This window comes from Semicossyphus pulcher, unplaced genomic scaffold (assembly GCF_022749685.1).
Source record: "Semicossyphus pulcher isolate SPU_LCO1_2020_fin unplaced genomic scaffold, fSemPul1.0.p SCAF_13, whole genome shotgun sequence".
Lineage (NCBI taxonomy): Eukaryota > Metazoa > Chordata > Actinopteri > Labriformes > Labridae > Semicossyphus > Semicossyphus pulcher.
Genome location: NW_027211637.1, coordinates 29487908 through 29512186, shown reverse-complemented (window position 1 = coordinate 29512186; position 24279 = coordinate 29487908). Strand labels below are relative to the sequence as shown.

Here is a 24279-nt window from a genome sequence, read left to right as displayed (position 1 = left end):
TGAGAAATCATATTTATAACTGTGTTAAATACGAAACATTATTGCCTCTCGGACACTGAAGTCGAGTACTGTGCTGTTTATTTTATCAGCCACTTTAAATGATTTATTGAGCTGCACAAATCAGAATATCATCACCGAGTGTGTGTGTGTGTGTGTGTGTGTGTGTGTGTGTGTGTGTGTGTGTGTGTGTGTGTGTGTGTGTGTGTGTGTGTGTGTGTGTGTGTGTGTGTGTGTGTGTGTGTGTGTGTGTGTGTGTGTGTGTTCACCAGTGTGCATGTTCAGTTTTTACAGTGCAGATATGAATGAATCTCTTTGCCTGGTATCTGAAGGTATGTTGATGTGTGGATGAGTATGTGTGCTCTCTTTCTGTAACTGTATGTTTAAAAATTGTCTGCTTTGTTTTTGCTGAATTGAAATTTTCCTTGACTTCCACTTTGTACATCACCAAAACCTATTTTGCTTTTTGGACAGCTCAGCGATCGGGGATTTGACTGGATGGCTCCCACATAAATATAAAGCTTCAAAAGAAAACAAAAAGATTTACAGACATCTCTCAATATTAGAAAAACATTACAATACGTGAAACTTTTACTAAATGTAAAAGAATGAATGGAAACAGTGGTGAGTTCAACACAATCACTCACTGGATCATCTGTATAACATGTTAGGTCTGTGCGATATGCGTCAAACTGTAAAGACCAGAATGCACCAAACAGGCCTTAAAGAAGTAGCAGTGACTTTTGCGTGACCTGTCTGTTGGAAGAAGTTGCATTTAAAGACGCTGCAAAGGCTACAGCCATGTGCCAATTGTACGTCTGTTCCGTGCAATGACTGCAATAAAGGATCTCCATCTACTCTCATCGTACAAAGTACCCCCCGAGATAGGCACTGCCATCTTGTGCAGGTGATGTCATTTGGAGCCAGAGCTGCGCAGCATAGAGATTCACGGATGGAGCCGTCGTAGCCACTTCCGCAAACCAAAACACACACTTAAATGAATCGCACGTCGGCGTGTTTAACAGCAGAACAGCTTCTCCTCTCGCCGTTCCTCCTCTACTCTGCTATTCGGGAACAGAACGCTGCAGGAGCCCCATTTGTCAACAGAGCTGTCAATCATGAGGCCACACCCCCTTTTTATAGCATCAAATAACTTATTAAAAGTTGTCAGAAAAATGCATGATAAGAACTAACTATAATGACAGAAACCATGTTTGAGAAAAATGTATTTGATGTGTATTTTGATTTTATAGTTTGACTCATGTCTATATATACTGCAGCCAGTCAGCAGGGGGCGATAGAGAGGGTTTGGCTTCACTTTTAGGGAGCTGTCATGTCGGCCATCTTTTTATACAGTCTGTGGTTCTACGCTTGCATGAAAGAAAATCACTTTCAGCAGCAGGTGGCAGTAGAATGTATTCATCGTCCAAAAGAGAAACTGGAAGGTCTTGAACTGCGGATATTAAAACTATTAAGACTTTCACACTCCTCTCTTTCACCAATGTGACACTTCATAATAGAATATGTCTGTTAAAGGATGTAAATGGCACATGTGTTGGCAGCCCTTGATGTTCCGCTTGTGGAAGAAGAAAAACTTTGTCGCTTACCTGCTGAGCTCACTTCGGTTGCTCTTCGGCATAAAGAAGTGTCAGGGCCCTTCGACTTCACACATCGGCGGAGGACATGAAGAAGCAGCAATGCCACGCATCCTATGATTGGATGAATGAAGATAGGGGTGTGGCCAGTGGCTGGCAATCACCTCTCAGTCGACACTGGAGATGAAAGCTTCAGAGGTAGTGGTAAACTTTTATTCCCCCTGTCACCACTGCTATGCACTTCTCTAATTAACTATAAATCAGGCAGACTCGCTAGACCGATCCAGAAGAGACATTTAGACTAAATAAGCAATTTATTATATTTTGCAAAAACAGTCTTATTTGTGTTTTGTGTTATTTGTTAGGTCTGAGCTAATGATATAAAAGCTGTAAGAGGAGTAAGATGAGGAGCCTGCAGCCCGCTCAGACTGGGTGCTCTCTGATGAGGAGGCAGAACGGTCTGCTGGATGGATTTATGGGGGTGAAGGGGCAGTGAAGAGCTAAGCTAGCTGATGAGGCCGAGCTAATGGACAGCTCTCCACTCAGCAGTCTGATCCCTGTTCACAAGCTGCTGAACTGGAGGGCGCTGTCGTGAGTAGAGAAATAAAGACTGTTTTGTTTCTACTTTATAAATTATTTAACAGCAGTTTTATAATTGAAGACTTGTGTGACGCTGAACGTTGCTTTTTTAAAGATACTGACAAGTTATCAAAGCTAATGTGGCTAATTCGTTAGCTGGTGAGTGAGCTAGTTTACCATCATGTTTCCCACAGAGTGAAATTACTATTTAGATGGGAGCTGTCTGGAGTTATTTATTTATTAGACTAAAGAAGAAGAATTTGAGAGAGCAGCGGCGGGTCAACATAATCTTAAAATAACCGGTCTTCTCTTAAGTGCAGCGTGCCGACCTTCCCAGGTGGGAAAAGCCAACAGCAATCCTGACTCTCATGCACCAGCAGCCAGCATATAATATAATATAATCAGCATATGACAGACAATGAACGAGCTAACAAGCCAAGTATGTTAAGCAGACACCTGATAATTATCGCTAACATAAAATAACACATCAGAATTTCACTCGCTGAAAAAGCTAGAGCTCAGACTTTAGGACAATAAACGGCGCAGCAAGCCCAAAAATGTGTCTCATACTTGTCCAATAAAAACCTCACTTTTGGAGCCAGCCTCAAGTGGCCACTTGGGGAACTGCAGGTTTGGCAGTTTGCGTTCCTTGGGGAAAGTCTTGGTATTGTTGTTGTCACCGGAACTACTTATTCTACGTTCGGAACCAGCCAGAACTCCGACCACGGGACTCAGTGAGTAAGCTAATAGCTTTGCATCCACAAAACTACTAGCAAGTATTTCATACAACTTGGTGTCCAAAAATCTGACTGCTCTCTTTAAGCTCCTGGGAGTCTCCCAGGACCGGGCCTGCCCTTTCCGGCCTGGAAAAACACCACAATGGGCCAACGTATACCGCCTTAAAAATGCAACAAACAAACAGTCTTACATATCAGAGAAAATCGTAACGTGATCCTCAGAGCGACCGCTTCCAACAGAACGAAGGTCTGCCTGTTAGCCCAGAGCTGTCATCCAGCTGGTTGCGGACTGCTCTGTAAACAGACCTCACGTCGATGGTAATGATTCACTGAATTGTTGAAAGGCTTTTTATTACATTTAAATGTGACAATTTAAGGTTAAAAACATGATTTTATTTAAGAGGTAAAATAAAGTGGAAACAGTTTTGGTCCTTTTTGAAAAGCAGGAGTCGTCACAATTAGGGTCGCCTTATATTCCGACCAAGACCGGACGATGACCACGAGGTCACGTCTTACAATATATCTGAGTGTAGGTGGGCAGCGAAGGTAGACGACCTATGAGCCTGTATTTATGGGAGGACAGTCTTATAGTCTTGATACCTTTTAATAGGAAGATTTGGACATAAGAATTACCTTTGTTGTGCAGCTGAAGTTGATGATCGTGATGAATAAATTGAAAGAATAGCCCCGGCTATGGCAGCAGGATCTTAAAGTTACATAAAACAAACCACGTTCTGTCCTTAAAAAGGCGGTTGAGGCTAATCTCTCACCATCACTTCCCATGTTTTATTCAGAGGAGCCATGGAGCCAAAATGGACGCATGAATAACTTTAGTGTCCGTGCTAATCAGGAAAATCTCCGGAAATCTGTAAGTGCCTCCAGACTGTGGAGTTATAGTTTATTCTCTCTGATTTGATCTGATGTGATCAGTTCGAATCGGTTCCCACACAACCTTCAGGCCCTTAAACACACCACTGACGACGGGATTCAAACCAAACATGGTTGGAAATACAAAATGAAGAGATTTTGTGAGACTGAAGGCTTCCTCAGATCAGCCAGTTCTCAGCAGGATCCATGTAATTCTGCATGTAATGAATCACTTTAAAGAGCCGACTTTTATGGACTGCTTTCCTTTAATGACTCTGAGGGAGTTTCTGTTTCCTCCTAATCCTCCGACTGATGTTGAAAGTGAAGCTCGGGGCTCTCCAGGCGGCTTATCTGACCACAACTTCACTCAATTAATACGAGCAAAGTCAAGTGTTGTTTCTTCTCTGTTTTGTCGTTTCTGTCGGCTTCATTTGGTTCAAGCATCATTTTTTTTAACTCTGTCTTTAGGCTCTTTTTCTTTCTTACATCCTTATATATGATTTTATTTTAAATCCCAGCTGTACGATTTCTGTGTTTTATTCTTTAAGATTTATTTGAGCTTCCTTCTCTTTTGGGGTGTTAGAAACTTAAAGACGACAAGCTTTGAGGAAAGACGAATTCATGCTCTCACTTTCAGCTGCATGTAGTTCAGAGTCAACTTTCGACTTCCTGTCTGAATCTTTACATTTATTTTAAACTTGTTGATCTCTGTTTCTTCCTTCTCAGCTTTCTCCCATTCCAGGCTTCTAGGTGTCACATATATTTATGTAGGCTACCATCTTTCCTCTAAGAGGGGGTATTATGCTGTTTCACATTTTAACACATATATATATAATGTCACAATGTTGGGTGTCCAGACTAAGCGTGGGTAAAGTTTCAGATCTGAAGGTAGAAGTATGTGGGAGTAATCCCCAGGCTCCTCAGCTCAGTCTGCAGGCTGCTGTGAACGCCAGGGTTTCACAGTTTTTTCTACACGCTGCGCTTTGTGATGTCACAGCAGGCTTTGGAGAGCTGGCCAATCAGAAGAAAGTGGGCTTGTAGGGGTGGGGTTTCTTGAAGGGACAGAGCTGACTGAGTCGTTCCAGGCAGAGGCTGTATGAGGGCCTGCACAGAGCACCAGGGTGAGAGAAATGAGGAGTTTTTTTTAACTGTAAATTATGCTAAGCTACTCCACAGGTATCACAGAGTGAAATATGAAGCTTGAAATCAGCATAATACCCCATCTTTAAAATGGTAATCTCAGTTTCGTTCTCTTTGGCAGCACCTACAGAAAGTAATGTAAGTGTAATGTTAGACTTTAATGTAAGCATTGTGAGACTTTAGCTCACTAAAGCAAAGTCCCGCGCTGTATCAGGTTCTTTTTTAGCCCTGGAGGAAAGTTGTTGACATCCGCCGAATGTCATTGTATGATTTGCACTCAGACTTGCGCTTAACATGCACATGTATCTCTGCGCTCTAAATCTGAACATCGATGGTGGCCAACAAGTCCTCATGCCTGCACGTCTGTAGGCAAATGTGGGCAAAGCGTGTGAAAGTGTTGCAGTTTGGTTCGGTTTAGGTACCAACACTTCTTGGTTAAAATTAAAGCAAACGATATGGTTCAGATTAAATGTGAATTCCAGGTGTGTGACAATATAAAATGCCATTGGTAAAATCCATTGCCACTCTCCAATCAGCCTTGTTCTGTTTGAGATAACATGTTAGAGTGAATATTTATCGCTATCATTACAGCGCCCCCTGCAGGGAGTGTAAATTCTCCGTGTGGAAGATAAAACGTTCCCCTGGGAGTCTCACTTCTCTTCCTGCTGCCTCACCTGAACTCACAGTCTGTCTTTGTATCACTCACAAGCTGCACATTCCTGACAAATGAGGGTCATTACGAGTTTGAGAGCGCGGGGAGCTAATTAGAGGTCTCAGATCAGTGCTGCTGCTGCTGCTGTGATACACTTTGGTGAATACACAGACTCCCGGCTTCAGAGGGACTCTTAAAACATCTGCACTGGTCCACCACTGCTTATGAAAATATATTTATATCTGGAGTTGTTTAACGTTCAGTGGAGAGTGACAGAAAAGTTGCACAGTAAAGATGGTGTGTTTGATTCAAACCAACAACTTTGTGAATCAATGAAACTGTCTGTTAAACTCTGCAGACTGATGTTGTTCATGGTGAGAGGCCAAAAGTATTAATTTAAGACAAATCACGGGTGTTTCTGGCTTTGATACAAAGATTGAAGTCATATTAATCATGTGAGAGACATATTATGTCTCTATCTATCGCTGAATGATGTAACACAATGGTGTTTGAGCCTATGGCCCACTGATGAAAGCCTTTGCATTTGCAGTATCACAGACTGGCTGTCTGTGGCGACTTTAGCAGAAAAAAATCACAAGCGGCGCCCAGTCAGTGACGCGTTTTCCATCAGCCAGCAGTGGTTGGTCTGCCAGAGAGGGTAGGCGGAGCTAAGCGGCTGCTTTTCTGCTCTCTGCAAGTGTTGCGAGTAAACAGTAATCTACTATGGCTGAACAAACAAAGAAAAGATGGATGACTACAGATACAACTTCAACAAGAAGTGAAAATCCAAAGAAGAAGAAACAAACTCGACGCTCAGATGAAGCAAACAGTCTGAAAAGGAAAGCGACCGTCAGCCAGGAAAATCAAGAGTTACAACCGGAGCCAACCGTGGACGTCACACATGCAGCACTGTCTGGATATCTGGGTGTGTGTGCTCCCGCAATTACCGTTTATCGCCACAGGTGCCGCCAAAGAGAACGAAACAGAGCTCTTCGAGATTCTAACTTTAACATTAGATTGTTATGTTGGTAATGAAAGGTCAAGCTTTAGGCTAACTATTAAGCCAGTGGAAATGGATGGGCACGCTATCAGCTAGCTTTGTTAGCTAATATTAGGTAATGCCAGTGTTAGCTTTAGTGGGCTATAACGCTCGTCACTAAACTGGATAACATTAGCTTAAATCAGTAAGTTAGCGCAATCTAACTTAGAAAGTCTGAAGATTAAAGTGTATTAAACTAGCTCGATGCTAACATTAACCTTCTGCGTCTTTGCTGGCTTGTGCCAAACTTCCAAGCATGAGGACAGAAGCGTCTGTAAAGAGAGAGGATAGACAAGATGTACAACTAATGTAAAGGTTAGAAAATATACTATAATATTTACAAATACAGAAGGATATAGAGTTATGCTGATGCTTTTACCATTCTTCATTAGGGTTCCAGACTCACACAAACCATCCCTGTAATTTTACACCGTGGCCTGAGTGGCTCCAATAATTACTTAGCTCCCAACCCGGGGAGACACAATTCTTTCCTCTGTCTGAGTGATTAAGAAAAATCCTGAACAACCACAAACTTATATAATTTATTTCACGGATGTTTGGGCTTTGCAGAGAACTTTGCAGAAAACTTTTAATTTTATAATTGTGGTGAGAATGTGACAGAGCTTTTTCTCCTCGGCGCAGAAACTCGCCTCTGTTTTTCCAAAGTGTGTCAGAGTCGGAGCCGTGATGAGCCGGGATCTCTAATTAGCTCCCCTTAGTCTCAAACTCATAATGGGCGTCATTTATCAAGAAAAATATTCAGACAAATCTGTGTATTTTTAATATATGCCGTGAAGTAAAAACCAAAACACACCCAGCTTTGAATAATACGACAGAGAGGCCTCAAAAACCATCTGGGAGAGTATTTTTCAGTCTCTGCTGGTCGTACTATTTAAATGTGTGGGCGAACAGGTTTTACTAATATAGCTGCTGTCCAATGACAAGGAAATTAGGGCTACTCACTGAACATACATAAAACTTAAGGCTCGTGATTCTTTGGTTACACACCTCAAACAAGCGGGATGAAGCCTCGCCTTTATTTCTTCCTCAGACATTTTGGACCGACCCCGGCTCAGATAAGCGCGGCTCGGCCCTGATGTGGAAACACGGTGCCTGATTAGTTTATTGAGGGCAGTGAAGCGCAGGGTCGTAATTCACCAAAGAGTTTTATTGCCTATTCTGCTCAGAGTTTATGGGATCTTTTCAATTAGTCCGCTCACTGCTGTAAACAGACCGGTTGCTCTGAGTCTTGTCGGCTTTATGCACGGCTGCCTCGTTACAATCACACAAATACTCTTTAAAGAGCCTCGTATTTAGACAGATGCAGCTTTTGAGGTCTCTCTGTGTTCTGAACAAGCGTGAACCTGCAGACTTCTTCTTCCTCTGAGCCCAGAAACACAGCCGTTCATTTCTACAAGTATGCTGAGTTTATGCAGAGAGAGAGAGAGAGACAGGAACCCAGATGGAAAAAAATTCTGTGGTATTACCCTTTAACCTTTCTGTTCCAGCGAGACAGCAGACTGTGGTTTTTACCGAGGATCTGTCAGACTCAGCAAACCCTTTCTTTTAATAAATAACGCTGAAAATGTCACGGTGAGCTACTTTTACTGCTGAATGCATTGTCTGGAAATCTCATCGATTAAAGGAGGGTCATGATTTTGAGTCAATGCAGAGCACATTTGAACATTTATTGTCTGCAAGGAGATTCATTGTGCAGGAGCAGCACAGACAGCCAAGCACAGGATGCAAAACAGGCACCGGTTTACAACATTTATAGTAAAAATGATGAGAACCTGATACTCAGCATATAAAACCTGGATTTAACAACAGTGCTGTCATGTGCAGCAGAGAGCCGCCGCCGCTGCTGCTGCTGCAGACACAGACGAATGTCTCTGATAGATTTAACGATGGGAATGAAGAATAAAAACCCTGCAGGTCATCGTTGTTTGCAGATGATTGTGTGCTCGCGCTGAATGTCCTGCAAACATCGCGCTGGTGCCATGGTGTTAAACGCACTGTTAGTAATGATGCCTCACAATTAATTGGCTGATGATGAGGCTAGTTATGATGTAATCTCTCTCCCTCTCTCTCTCCTGCACACAGCCAGCCCCCTCCCTCCCTCCTCCCTCTCTCTCCCTCTCTCTCTCTCCCGTATCCCCACCTCTTTCTCTGTCTTTCTCTCCTATCCTAACCAACATGGCCGCTAAGTCGGATGGAGCAGCGGTGTCTGTGGAAGATGACAACACGCCCAGGAGCCTCTCGGAGCCGGGGATCCCCGCCGCCCGGCCCCGCTGCAGCGCCGCCGGCGGGAAGCCCTACACCCTGCTGGACTGCTGCTGGGTGCTGTGCGCCCTGCTCGTCTTTTTCTCCGATGGCGCGACAGACCTGTGGCTGGCCGCCGACTACTACCTGAGAGGTGACTACTGGTGGTTCGGCTTGACGCTCGTCTTCGTCGTGGTGCCCTCCGCTGTGGTCCAGGTTTTGAGTTTCAGGTGGTTCGTGTATGACTACTCGGAGCTGAGCGGAGGGGACGGAGCAGCGAGCGGCAGCGGGACCGGCGCGGCGGCGGCAGGCGCGGCAGGCGGAGCGGCCACGCTCGACGACAACAGTTTAAGCACCAAGGACAGCGACCAGCGCGGTGGGAACGCGGCGGCGGGGAACGCTGCGAATGCTACCCCGGTTTACACGTCCTCTACCCCGCCTGCGACGGTGGGGGGAGTCGGAGCCCCGCGGAGGTGCTGCACCATCTGCATGTGGGTCTTTCAATCCGTGCTTCACGTCCTGCAGCTGGGGCAAGTGTGGAGGTAGGACCGCTGGTTTTTCGGGTGCTGGGGAACAAGAGGGGTGTGCATGTGTGTGTGCGTGAGCGCGTGTGTGCATACGTGCTGGTGAGTGTTTGATATGTGCGCGCTGCACATGTGAGCATTGCATTCCCAGCAGGATAGCGTTGTAGATGTGGAGTGTGTGTACGTACGTGCTCGCTACGTGTGTTTGCGTGTGCGTGCGTCCATGCCCGTTCACGTGCATGTTTGTGCGCGTATCCCCCAAAATATTACCTTTCCCTTTCATGCACTGGTGGCAGAAATGTGCAGGAATGAACCAGAGAAGAGCGAAATTCTGTCGCCACGAAGCGGAATCTGCAGCGCTCACTTCCACACGGCACTTCCAGCAGTCATAGTAAAAATATGAAGTGCTGTGAATGAGCCTCTTTGTCCATCTGCCCTGCTGGTCCTCCTGTGACAGACTGTGAGCGGCTGCATACAGGGGCTCTAACATGCAGCATCTCTGCCTGCTTCCTGTGTGTGTGTGTGTGTGTGTGTGTGTGTGTGTGTATCTGTGTGTGTGTGTGTGTCATGGTCCTGACATGCTGACAGGAGCATCATCAGAGCTCTGTGCTTCAGACCCGCTGCTCCTCTCCTCCTCTGGCTGCTTGTCACATTACTGATCTCAGAACTGAATCTTCTTCCTCCTGCACACTCCGGCTAGTTTTGGACGAGAGCAAACATGGGACGGAAAAAAATATAAAAGGAGAGGATGCATGGGCAAATGTTTAAAGGAGCATTCCACCTGCAACACAGCAGTATGTCCTGCTGGCCTGTGCTTCGAAGTGTGTGTATTCCATGTTTGATATGTGGTTTGATTTGATTCCTCCAGAGCCGTGCTACACTCTTCATACTTCAAGGTTCACACATCATCAGGTTGTGTGTTCATTGCTTAATATTTCTTCCACCGTTGCAATCTGCCTGTCACCGTATGTCATCTTTCTGCACATTTCTGCATAAAACTAACAATCTAAATAAGTTTGCACAGCCAAGATACACCACAGAATATAAACATCACCTGCACATGCAATAGTGAAGAAATGTGATGAGCCGACACCTGAGTGACAGCAGAGCAGCCTGTCAGTCCGCTGCACGGAGACACTGATGCAAGGAAGGAAAGCCGAAACAGACAAACAAGAGAGAAAAAAGGAAAACAAAAAAAAGCCATCTGGACTCGGTGAAGACCGAAGACTGTAATAGGTGAGAACTGTGAGAACCGCCCACAAGTCTGACACGAGTCTGAGGTAATAGAATCAAACATCCAGAGGTCAGACCTGCAGAAGAGACAAGTGTTACAAACAGACATATATCATTCTGTAGCAGCTTTCAAAAGACGCAAACGTAGTCAGAGGATAGTTTAAAATCTATATTTCATCCTGCAGCGACAAAGAAGGAAAAGAAAATGTAATTTTTTTTAGCTTCAGTCTGTTTTTCCTCCGTGTTCCTGTCGTGAATTTGTGGAAGGTTTTGTGTTCTTGTTTTAAAACATCTGAGTAAAACGTACTGACAAGCTTCTGTCAGCTTTTCAACTTGACTTTGTTGTTGTTTTGACCTCCTTTAGAGTTTAAAGCTTAAAGTTGCCCCCTAAAGGGTGAAAAACCGAATCATCAGTGGAGAAGACCCCGAGCTGTCTTCTATTTTGTCTGTAGAATTTCTGCAATTTAGCCTTTTAGATGGGTCACTGTAAGCAGAGCAAAGCAGGAGCAGCAGCACGTCAGGATGTAAACTTTACAAGCCAATGACACGTCATTGTTCAGAGGAGTTTTACAAGCAGCCCAATTATCTGCAATCTGACTTTTTTCTCGGGGCCCAGCTTGTTTGTAGGTTAGGACCATGATGTTTATACACAGACGGACGACGCGTCTCTATCTGCTCTCATTGTATGAAATTGAAGCCGTAATACCCGCTGTGACGCGCGCTGCCATCTGCCGACGGTGACGTCATTTGGAGCCAGAGCTGCGCAGTAGAGATCGGCGGGTGGAGCCGGCGTAGCCGCTTCTGCTAACCAACACACACACTTAACTTACTGAAAAAACTGCAAGGATCCGGCACGTCGGCGTGTTTAACATCAGAACAGCTTCGTGTGTCGGTCTGAAGCAGATATTCACGCTTTATGGAAAGTTCAATGACTGTAGTGTTAGTGTTAGTTACGTCTCCTCTCGCCGTTCCTCCTCTACTCCGCTACTCGGGAACAGAACGCTGCAGGAGCCTCATTTGTCCACAGAGCTGTCAATCATGAGGCCACACCCTCTTTTTATAGCATCAAATAACTAACTAAAAGTGTCAGAAAAATGAACACTTGGACATAAATCAGCATGATAAGAACTAACTATAATGACAGAGAAACATTTATTTGACTTTTTTGATTTTATAGTTTGACTCATGTCCCATCTGTTAACATGGAGGAGGCGGGGCTTATGAGCTATACTGCAGCCAGTCAGCAGGGGGCGATAGAGAGGGTTTGGCTTCACTTTCAGGGAGCTGTCATGTCGGCCATCTTTTTATACAGTCCATGGTTAGACCTCCTTCAGTGCTCATCATTTATAAGGTTTTTGAAGCTGAATGATTCGTAAAGGTTTTAAGTTTAAACAAAAAGGAAATCAGTGTTTTTTTAAATCTCTTTGGTGGATTTTTTAGGGCCTTTGAGCCAAGTTGTAACTTTCTCTATCTAACTGACGAAACTCAACTCGAAACTTCATCTGTGTAGTGTCAGAAAGACAACTGGTCTAATATCTGGCGTGGATAAGGAAAGGCGTGAATATTTGTCGCTTATATTGAACAGTAAAATCCGGATCAAGTGTCTCTGTCGGGTACAGCTCTGGTCTCAGGTCTGATAGGATGAAGCTCTGCTTGTGGTTGTAATGATTCTATTTGGTGAGTAAATGAGTCGACCTCTGCTGAAATGTCCTTGAGCCTTTAAACTTCCTGCTCCGAGGCTGCGGCCGACCTCTGACCTCTCTGTGAAGGCAGGCGGAAACAGGAAAACACATTTTTAACACCATCTAATTCCAAAATAGAGCATGTGGGAATTCACAGCAGAATAATTACATGCAGACTCGGTAATGAACTGCTTTAATGAACAACAATAAGATGCTGAGAGCCGGAGAATGAGAATGAGTTGGTTTTAATGGGATAGTTGCTGCCGGGAGAGTTGGACGCCCCTCGCTGTGACTCAGAGTCTGACTCCGGTTTTAGATTTGATGAGGTTTATTCAACACGTGTGGAAACATCTCAGGAGTTACACCTGCAGCGGAGCGTGTGATTCAGGTCGGATCTTTTGTGAAAAGTCACAACTGAACCTCAATACATTTAAAAGTTACAGAACGAAACCTGAAATGTGAAATCAGGTTATTCTCGAAGCTGGAATATGTTAGCACGTCACCTGAAACATTTCTGCACTGAAGCAGGACGGCAGAGACGGGAAGACGAGGAAAAGCTGGAAGTAGGGCTCGGAGATATTGCAAAAAAAACCTGATTATTCTATTTTGATCGATATTTATCTTAAAGATAATTAAACCTCATAAATAAACATGAAATAAAGCAGTTTCTTGTTAAAAAAAAGGGGCTGCGAGCTGAGCTGCTGCTATCGTTAGCTTAGCTTCTTTTTCTGCTAACTTAAAGTCGAGGTAAAATGAAAAATGTCATATTAATCCTTTTAGATCACATCCCCAGTAATATTGTGCATCTATTTGACAATATAGGCCAAAATTTTTCATTTTTCAGACAACTTCTAATTAGTTATTTGATGCTATAAAAAGGGGGTGTGGCCTCATGACTGACAGCTCTGTGGACAAATGGGGCTCCTGCAGCGTTCTGTTCCCGAGTAGCAGAGTAGAGGAGGAATGGCGAGAGGAGAAGCTGTTCTGCTGTTTAACACGCCGACGTGCGATTAATTTAAGTGTGTGTTTTGGTTTGCGGAAGTGGCTACGTCGGCTCCATCCGTGAACCTCTATGCTGCATAGCTCTGGCTCCAAATGACATCACCAGCGCAAGATGGCAGTGCCTACCTTGGGGGGTACTTTGTACGATGAGAGTAGATGGAGATCCCTATATGCAGTCATTGCACGGAACAGACGTACTATTGGCACATGGCTGTAGCCTTTACAGCGTCTTTAGACGCAACTTCTTCCAACAGAAAGGTCATGCAAAAGTCACTGCTACTTCTTTAAAGTCGAGGTGAAATGAAAAATGTAATTTTAATCCTTTTAGATCACATCCCCAGTAATATTGTGCATCTATTTGACAATATAAAAATTAAAATTTCCATTTCTTTGTATTCTTAAATCAAAATCAGATCATTTTTTCTTCCGGTAAAACTAAATTTCACGCGTGCTTACGTAAGTTAGCACCAAACAGTTTCAACCAATCAATCTGCAACATTTAGCCACAGAGCACCAAGAACGCTCGGTCAGTTAGCTAGCTACTGCGCTGTGGAGAACGTCTGTCTACGCCCACTTCTCAATGATCAAATCAAATCCCTCTAATGATATGTCCCGCCTGCACGTCCTGTTTCACTCGGAAATACGTCACGATACGGAAGCTAGATACTCTCGAAATGCCGTTTCAGCTCGACTTTAAGGTCTAAACGTTTCATGGCTAAAATCTGTCAGCAGGTCAAAAGACTTAAAGACTTTAAACGGTAGGAAAGATGTCGATTGAAAATGTGTTATTATCTGTCGATCCCTCTGACGGCTTTGTAAAAACTGAAGGAATATATCGAGATGCTGGGATGATTCGTTTTCAGGTGATGGAAAAGATTTATTTCCTGTCTTTGTAGGTTGAATGTTTGTTTTCAGACTGTTTTAATCTTCTCTTGTTTTAACGTTTCACATAATCAAACCACACAAGTGTAAAGGCTCTTTGTAAGGCACTGACACAAGTTGTATTTCGTGGATGCCCGTGAGGACGTTTTATGGAGCTGCTTTTGTGCTCAGGAGCTGTTTTCCACATTATTGAGAGCTCTCTGTTGTCTAAAGTATCAAACCCCCAAAACTGGAGCACATTTCTCAGTCTGCTGACCTCTGATGCAGCGCTGCACAGTCCAATCTATATCTTCACTTCACCCAGGCTCCAGACATCAGCGCGGCTATATGTGGGGATGAAATGAAGCATGCTCCGATGTTCCACTGCAGTTATTTCCAGAAACACAAATTGTGTTTGTTTTTCTTTGACTCCAAGCTGCTATAAAAAACAGAGTGTGAACAATTTCATCTGAAAGACTGTGAGGAAATGTTTCAATTATTCTGTGAACTAATGCATCATAACTATAGAGAGGCTGTAAAGATATGAATAACAGCTTTAACACATCTTTATGCATCAATCTCTTTTTTAAAAGCCCCCCCAACATTTTGTAAATGCCTCAACTTTTTTTAAAGAAGGGGCTAAATCTGTCCCCCTGAACTGATCATGTCCATTTCCTTTAATTGGAAATAAAGGGGTCGATATTAAACCATGGGCTGCACGGAGGAGCAGTGGTGAGCGCCGTCGCCTCACAGCTAAAAGGTTCCTAGTTCGAGTTCCGGTTCAGACGTAGGGGGCCGTTCTGTGTGGAGTTTGCATGTTCTCCCCGTGCATGCATGGCTTCCTCCCACAGTCCAAACACACACTCGTTAGGTCATTGGTGACTCTAAATTGCCTGTAGGTGTGAATGTGAGCGTGAAAGGTTAGCCTTTTTTACACTGCTAGGATTATTACGCGTCTGCTTCGCCTTCTGTGTAGAACGCAAGGAGGCGGAAATGTGAGGCGAAGTCATTCGTCCTCTGAGACGGCATCAAAGGTAGTAATAGAGGTGAAATGGTGTGTGTGTATTTAAAGCGTATGCTGTTTGTTTACACCTTGCGCACATTTTGCTTCCGCAACGCTGGAACGCCGTGTAAAAACACGCAACGGGTCGGCTTGACGCCAGCGTTGCTTGGTCCAATGTAGAATGACAAAGGTGGCGTGAGGATCGAGCTTCGTTACGGAACCGCAGTGTAAAAAAGGCTAAAGGTCTGTCTCTGTGTTTCAGCCCTGTGATCTGTCCAGGTGTAACCACGCCTCTCGCCCAATGACAGCTGAGATAGACACTAATTGACACTAAGGGGCGGAGTCTAAACGATGAGACACAGCCCTGTTTTAATGTTTTAGGTCGTTGTAAATGAAGATCTTTTGGTTTTCTGGAGTTGTTTGGGGGGAAAAAAGAAGAGATTAAAGGATGTCGATTTGAGCGATTAAACTGGGACTTTGTTTTACATCTTTAACACCAAAATTGGAATTAAGGAAGATAAAAATCATCTTAAATATCTGTGTGATCTTAATATATATCAGATTAATGTGATAAACAGTTGGACGTATCAGTTGCATCTTTAATCCCCGTTTGACCTTTAAACAGAGGATGAGTAACACCTTCATGTGTCTGTCTGCTGCAGATCCTGCCGGCTGAACATGTTTTATATTCAGCCTGTTTATAGTGAACGCTCAGCTCACTGACTACAAATTCTCTGTGAAAAAAATCGTCTGACATTTTCTGATTTAATACCTGAAAAAAACAAACTTGTCTGAGATGAAGTTTATATGAGAAGGAAATCAGCGAACATCGACTGAGCCGCTGTTTTTGTTCCCATTTAAATCAGCAGATTAAGTCAAAAATCCCTGTTTTTGCTGACTTGTAGCTTTTGATTTGTTTGTCGTGCTTCTCTGTCGGTCATTAAAGAATAATCCGTGTAAACGCTGACAGAGAAACATGCAGCTCGTTGTGATTTTCTGAATATGACAGATAATTAAACTTCCTGTCCGGATAATTCCAGCAGCGAGACAGAGATGTTTTTTAGTCTCTCGTCTTGATGTGCAATCTTGGGGAAAAATCCCTCTCAAAAGAGATGCGCCGACCTCTATCTACAGCCACGGAAACCCATAATGCATTGCAGTATGAAGACAGGTTGGGGTTTGATCAAGGTCGACTCACCTTTTCTCTCGAGTGGAGACTCTCTGATATCTTTTTCTCCATCTACATTTAAAATCCACAGCTGAAACGCAGCAAGGTCACACCTCTTTATCTGAGGGTTGTTGAGAGGCATTCTGGGAATTGTAGGAATCTGTAACTGAAGCAGATGTAGCACTCTGAGAGAAGGTAGATGATTGTAGCATTTTATCACCGAGTAATCTTGTTGTTTTGGGTGCAAAGATTCATGCCACCTTACTTCATGTTCAAATACCTGCAAAACTAACGACATCACCATCATCCTAATCTGTTCTTCACGTATGATGCTAATTAGCAAATGCATGCTAATACGGTAAGCTAATATAGCTTCATTTTTGTTTTTTTTTATCATTCGGACATTCTTTTTTTTGTTGTGTTTAAAGCTTTTTATTTAGAATCAGACAGACAGTGTTAGAGTAGGCAGAGCACAGACAGGTGGACAGACAGGCGGACAGACAGATGGAGAGACAGGTGGACGGACTGACAAGGCATCAGCTTCACTCCTGGCTGGAGGTCAGCTCGGTGGTCGGCCAGCTTTGCAGTTTTTAGGACAATCCAATTGGTTCCTGTCTGTGCCAGACCAGATCAATCAATCCCAGGGAGCAGTAATTGAATTGGTTCCAAATGGTCACTCAGCTCAGGTGGTCTGACTGTTAGCCGTGTCCGCTAATAATCAGCCCGAGTGGCTAACTGGCAGCCTCGACGAAGCTCAATACGCTGAATCATACAGATCTTTGAGCTTTGAGTGTGTGTGCGCGCGCGTGTGTGTGTGTGTGCGTGTGTGAGGATTTGCTTGGCTGTTCATTCATAAATGAAGTGGCTGAATGATTATTGCTCTTACTTTTCATTTTAATTTCTCGGCCTGTCACTCAGAGGCTCTTTAGACGCTGCCTCCCCGGGGTAACGAGCGATTGGCAGCCATGTTGGAAGAATGACCACAAAAGGAGAAAAAGTCAGTCCTTTCCCTCCAGATTATGTGACTTTAAACTCTAAAAACATAACGTTAGCTTTCTCGCAGAGCTGCTCTTTCCGCGGCACAGAGAGCTGAACGATGATCGACCGCAGAGTTTCCGTGATGAGCTGAAACTCTACATTCATACTCATGATGCTCCAGGTTGTGTCGAGTCTCATTTATTCCTCGTACGCTTGTCTCTCAGTTGGCAGAAATGTGTGCTGCTGTTATGACGAGGGACGTGAGGATTTTTCAAATCCATAATTCAATTTGACTTTTAATTTCAACCTTTTTTTTTCATCTTAATTATTAAAGATCAACAGAACATTGCTTTTCATTTTTTGCATTTTCAGATTCTTCTTTGAAACTAAAATATCACGTGTGTCTTAATGTCCATGTTGGCTTATAATACCTGCCTGTAGCCCGGCCTACAAAGTATTCTTTTTTAATAAACCATGCTTCTATATTTGCTCAACACATGGAGATGGCACAAATCGGTAACATTGAACTCAGTGGCCATGCTGTTTCCCAAAATGACTCTGCGGGCGATAAGTGGGCATTGCTGTTTCGTCTTTTGTCCATTAAAGGCGTCTGGCAGCAGCCACAACCTCAATGTCTGAGCACTTCCCATCGGCGCTTACTGTTGCTAGGTTACGAAAGTTGTCTGTCGGCACTTCCGCTTCCTTCAGTAGTGACCGTTAAGTCTGGTTTAAATCGCTCTGAATGCTCAAAGGTATAATAAGTAGGATTGGAGCCCTCCTCCTGGGATCTTTGTCACCAGAAGCTCACTCTCACTCTCTCGTGCGAGAACACGCCCACCCCGCCGAGCTAACACCGACAGCATCACGGTTACCTTTGCGCTAGAATACTAACCGCTGGTTTGCTTGTCCTACCCAGTTTGAGGCACCTACCTATTCAACAGAAAGAGGGGCCAACTGCCAGTTGCTAATTTGAACCACTCCCACACTCACCTGTACGCTGTGATTGGCTCAGGGAACCACAGCAGCGCCCCTCCTGAAAACATCCCGTGCAAAGCAAAACAACAGAATAGATGCAGAGGGAAGGGTCTCACAAGGGTCTGCACACACACTCACCAACACACATGTATAGAGGCCCGTAAGTGATGATTTATATTTTTAAAAGTCTAGAGTTTATTATTCTATGAATCCTACTTATTATACTTTTAATATTTGATTTTATTCAAGGAAATTTGACAAAGAAAACATAAAACAATGTAAAGGAATTGTGGCCTGGCGTCAGCAGCAGCACACCTGGAAATTGTACCCTTAAATGAAACGCTTCTCCTCCGCCATTGTTGTTGACAAAGTTGATATCAGAAGTCCCGCCCCTTCTTGATTTTGATTGGTCAATGAGGGAGAAGCGACATTGGCGAGCATGGCGGTGTTCCAGAAGTTGAGCTACATTTTTTTCAAGTCTTGTTTCTTGCAGATTCAAACGTTAACTTCATTTTATTTTCTGTTTGGAATTGAAATTGTGCCGCCCCTAATTATGATCCCTCCTGTCCTCTGCTTTAACTCCATTGATACGTGATCAGGTTTGTTTCTGTCGCGGTTCATATTTTAACATGACATGCCTTATTTTTTATGTTTCCTTTATAAGAAATGTAATTTGCTGGTCCTGACTGCAGTAAGTTCTATTTTTGTTCAGCATTTGTGTTCAAATATAAAAAAGATTGTGGAAAACAAAAAGTAAACACTGAAAGATTTCAGACATGTAGTTTTCTCTGAAGTTTAAATGACAGTGTCTCTTTAAGGATGCAGAGTGATCGATGTCTGTGCACACGTAGCTTCATTGACTGCTTATTAGGATTTGATATAGCATGCAGAAGCTGCTCTGACAATAACTATACATGGATATATACTGTTATTATTATTTGCTGGTGAAAATAGGGCGTTAGCTGTAGATGCATTAAGCCTGGAGGGAGCCGGAGAGACTGAGGCTGGAGGTGGCTGAGTTTGTTCTCAAACTAAAAGTTGCTTTATTGTTGTTTGTTTTGGCTCTGAAACAATTTAAAGCTCTTCGATTTTTCATCTCGTACAAAACAACCTGCAATGAAGAAAAAAAGCAGCCCGGTCCAAAGTCAGGAGATATTAACAGCCGGGGCGGCTGCAGCACAGGAACAGAAACAGGCTCTCGGGTTATTGGAGCAATACTGTAGAAGGTTCAGGAGTTTAAACGCAGGCTTGTAGATCATTCAGGTCACAAAAGTAGGCCGCAGTCGATGCAACAGCTGAGATTAAATCAGCACATCGCCTGCTCTTTCTGTTTCTTTTCTCACTGCTGTCAAAATACAGCCAACAATTTACAAAAGAACCTGAACGTCTCACGTGTTTAACTCCTGAAAGAGGAGGAGTATCTGAGGCCCTTCGTTACACCTTGACCTTAACAAAGATGGCAGCTGGAAATGCTTCATGTTCTGATTAAGGAGTTAGTTCATGATCATAAAAAGTGAAGAATGCAACCTTCAATGATCCAGTTGTAAACAGTAAATATTGGCTGTTTGATCTTTTTCTGCTGGTAGAGAGACAGGTGTGATGGTGGGGCGAGACAGAACAATGTAAGAGGTCAAAAAACGGTCTCTGCTTTCTTTAGTGTCTTGGTAAGGTTGTTTTGTCTGACCGGGTTTGAGAGGTTTCTCTGCCCTGAAGGTGTGATCCAACAGCCTGCAGGGGGGGCGTGAGAGAGGTGGGACAGACAGACGAACGGGTGGACACTGAAGCAAACTCAATAAAGACCGAGGCAAACGTTTTCGTCTCTGTATTCAACATCTTCATCAAATTTCTCAGCTAACATCGAAACATTTATTACTGTGACATAATATCAAACACGTCTGAGAGGCTCTGGATTGAGTCTGAAGTGAAACGATGGCCTCGAAGTAACAACACACACGCCGAGTATTTGAGCTTCTGAGTCACTCTCGGCTGAATTTCTTCACTTGTAAAGGCGGAAAATGAAAATCCAGGACTTTTGAGGCGAGCTGAAATGAAATAGCATTCATGCAGATGTATCAGAAAATATCTAATTCAAACCCAAAGCATGTACGGCTCGTTTCAATAGGCAGAATAATCGATTAGTCGATCAGCAGAAAATTACTGCAGCTATTTGGAAAATGTAGTTACAGATTAATTAGTTTATGAAGGAAAGATGCAAAAACATCTTAAATCAGCGATTCAACATTCAAGGGCAGTTTTTATCATTTAAAGACGAATGATCCAGTGAACAGTGACTTAACAATCAGCAGATTAATTGATAACGATAGTTCTACAGTCAGACCCATACAGGACTGTACAGGCTCATACTGATACTTATCTTCCAATAGTCATACACTGGCAATAAAATCTTTCATGGCCTATATCATAGATTACTGATAAGAGCTGTATTTAACCAATAATTGTTCTGGCCAGGACGTTTTCTATCGGCGACTTGAATAATTACATTACATTACATTTTTATTGTTTACCTTCAATACAAATAATAATAACTTTATTTAGACAGAACCTTTCACGTAAAGATGCCGCTCATAGAGAAAAAACACATGATAACAATTAAAACAATATTACTAAATAATATCACTCGATAAATAAATGGGGGGGAAATGGCAATAAAACAAAACAAAGCAAACAAAACAGTTTTATATTAACAAACAATAAAATATTTGTACATATGACATCGGACGGTAACCCCTAAAGGCCAATAATCAGAATAACAATCGGGTTTATTGCCAAGTAGGTTTACAGAACAATTAACACAGAACTAGAATAAAAATAAGTAAAATTTAAATAGAATAAGATGAAGAAATAGGCAATAAGAATAAAAATATAAAAAGCAATACGTATAAAACACATCTGTACAACAGGTGTGATTAAAAACTGTACAGATGTGCAGGATATTGAGCAGTGCAAACAGCTTACAGTATAAATGAATAAACATAGTCTGAATTAGAGACTTAACTCTTGATTGAATTGAAAAATGATTCTCAAAGACCTTTATGACTTAAACGTACTTAAACATGTCTTTGCCATTTCTGTATTTCAGTGTCTTGTCATTTATAAGCTGACATTTACGACAAACAGTTGTCCTCATGGGCTTATAACAGCTGATACATTGGTCGGGTACTTGTTGTCGCTCTCGTCTGTGAAATCCAAGCACTCTGAAAAATCGTGACTGTTTCCTTTAAGTTGCTTCGAGGTTTCAAAATGAAAAGAATGAGAAGAAAGAGGAAAACGTTTGATGGTCTTACTAACTCACCTGTTTCCTTTTAATTCAACTACTTTGAGCATCAAAGTAAATCAGAGCTTCAAACACAGACGTGAAATATAAAATGAAACCTCCGCTGAACAGAGCGCTGAGCTCTCTCTGGGCTCTGTAATAACTGTTGGTCTGTTTGAGGGGACACTGTGCCCTGAATTCAGCCTGTCAGGGAGACTTAACTCTGACTGACTGCTGCACTGAGTGAGCTCCTTTACTCCAATCGTTCATCTTTATGATGATGATGGTTTAGTTCAGGTAGAAGCTTGGAGATAGTTTCATGATGTCTGAAGGGCTGGAGCTTGTTGGAGGTGATCCACAGCTGGGCGTTGGATGCTGCTTTAAGTTGTCAATTTGAGGTTATAATTTAATTCAGCTGGTGGAATGAAAACTGCGGTTTTCAGTGTCGTGTTTTTATGGGCCAGTACAATTAAACCAAATACCTAAGCATTTGTTTGAATTGAACTTTTATTACAGGACTTAAAGATACCTGAAGGGATGAAAAATGTCACTTAATGTTGACGATTTCTAAGATTTGTTGGAGGTTTTTGCCAAATTGTAACTTTTCAAGACAAATTTCCGATGTTGATTTAAATCAGATCAAGAGTTAAATTATATAAATTAAAAATGATAAATATAAAATTATATGATATGAAGTTTTTAGCCTTGGCTCAGACAAGCAGGGAGGTTCAATGACTTTAACACTGTCAGCAACCAGGAGGAGATCGAACCGGGGAGTTAGAAAGCATGGAGGGGAGGGCTGCTGTCACTGTGTACTAACTGAATGTGATGTAATAGTTTGACGCTCTGTGTCCACTAACGGCCTTTCTTGCGCTGGCAGCGCCTACAACCTCAATTTCAGAGCTCTCCTCACCGGTTGCTAGGTTACAAAAGTTGTCTGGCAGCACTTGTGCTTCCCTTGACCGTTAAGTCCGTTAAATCGCTCTGTATGCTTAATATTTACTTTCGTAAAAGAAATTTTACAAAGAAAACAAAAACTGTGGAAAGGAATCGTGTCCTGGCATAAGCAGCAGCTCTACGACTGGAAATTGTACCCTTGAAAAAACAAGGATTAGCCTCTCCTCCACCATTGTTGTTGACAAAGTTGATATCATAAGTCCCGCCCCTTCTTGTTTTTGATTGGTTGGTGAGGGAGAAGTGACATTGATGAGCCACTGGTGTTCCAAAAGTTGAACTATTTTCAACTGTGGGACGTGTGAGCACAGTGACAAAAAACAGCTGACACCAAGGGTGTTTTTACGCTGAGGATGCTGAGCGCTGAAAACACTGAACTACACTGGTTTTGTATAGAACGTAGGCGCTGCCAGAGCAAAACAAAGCTGTTAGTGGACACAGGCCCTAATGCAGCAATAGCTAGCAAGAGGGAGAGAAGTTTGAGAAGGACAAAAAATGGCTTGCTAAGGGCCTGCTAGCTTGTCATGCTAACCAAGTTAACATAACAGCCTCAAACAAAAAGCAAACTCCTGAATACAGAAGTCGGCTGCTTCTGTTTCTGCTCCATCTTCTTGTTTATTCTCACCAGGTGCATGATGGGAAATATTCTCAACAGGAATGCAGCTGTAGTTTTGTAGGCGAAACTGCAAGATACCCAGTTATTGTAAAGCGTTACTGTGTGTCATGACTAAAATGTCAGCAGCAGGATGTGATTAAACATTCTCCCAAAATCAACATACCGAATCTGTCTGAGGCTAACCAGCATAGTGAGCTGTAAGCTAATTGGCTAGCCTTTTGTTAATTACTGTGATGTGTGAAACTTCGAGCTGCTTCTGTTCATGTTTATGTTGTAACTTTCCTCCTGGTGCTGTCGAGCTGCAGGTGGACGAACACACTGAATTTCAAAAAGCGTCTCTCTTTAAGAATTTAGGATCCCGCGACTATAAATGCACATAGGTTTATGTAAAATTCAATGAAGTTATCGATTATGAATAAAAATCTGCCTGGAGGGAAGTTTTGATGATCCCCCGTCTTCTGCCTGTCTGTCTGTCTGTGTGTCTTACCCTCCGTCTGTCTGTCTGTCCGTCTCCTGCTCAGTCTGTGTGTATGACTGATGCTCTGTCTCTCTGTATGCTCTCCTGTCTGTCGGTCCGTCAGACTCTGCTGAATAATTCACTACAGCCCTTGAGGGAGCTGTCAATCAAACTTCCGAGTGTGTGTGTGTGTGTGTGTGTTTGGTGTGTGTGAAGGAATGTAGCATTTCCTGCTAGCTGCTCCTGTCATCTGATCTGTCTCTGTCATCGCGCTCTCTCTCTCTCTCTCTCTCTCTCTCCCTCTCTCTCTCTCTCTCTCTCTCTCTCTCCCTCTATGTAAAGCGGATGTCTCTCTGCCTGTCCTTTTAGTTGTTAACCTAAAATCCTCACAGCGGGGGGTCCGGGGGTGGAGGGATGTTAAAAGTTTGAAAAGTCTGACTCGTGCGTCTCATCCTTCCCCTTTAACATCCTCTCTACACGTGCGCGTGTGTGCTGTATGTAGGACAGCACATGCAGTTTGCACATGCTTAGTGAGCGCGTGTGCTGCAGTGATGCATGTTATTAGCATGTGCCCTGCAGGTGGACACACACTCACATATTGAAGTGTGTGACTATGTATAGATAATGAATTCACTGGCTGGATAAAAGCCTGCACACATGCAAACACGCTGATGTGAACTAAAG

General features: G+C 43.1%; 1 protein-coding gene across 1 annotated transcript in view; it reads left to right on the top strand.

Annotated features, from left to right (window-relative positions):
- The first annotated feature begins 8802 nt into the window (after positions 1-8802).
- Positions 8803-24279, top strand: part of xkr7b (XK, Kell blood group complex subunit-related family, member 7b) — a 79007-nt gene continuing 63530 nt past the window's right edge. Inside the window, exon 1 of the mRNA XM_069659495.1 lies at positions 8803-9410. Within this exon, the coding sequence (XP_069515596.1) occupies positions 8803-9410 (608 nt within the window). The remainder of the gene's footprint in view (positions 9411-24279) is intronic.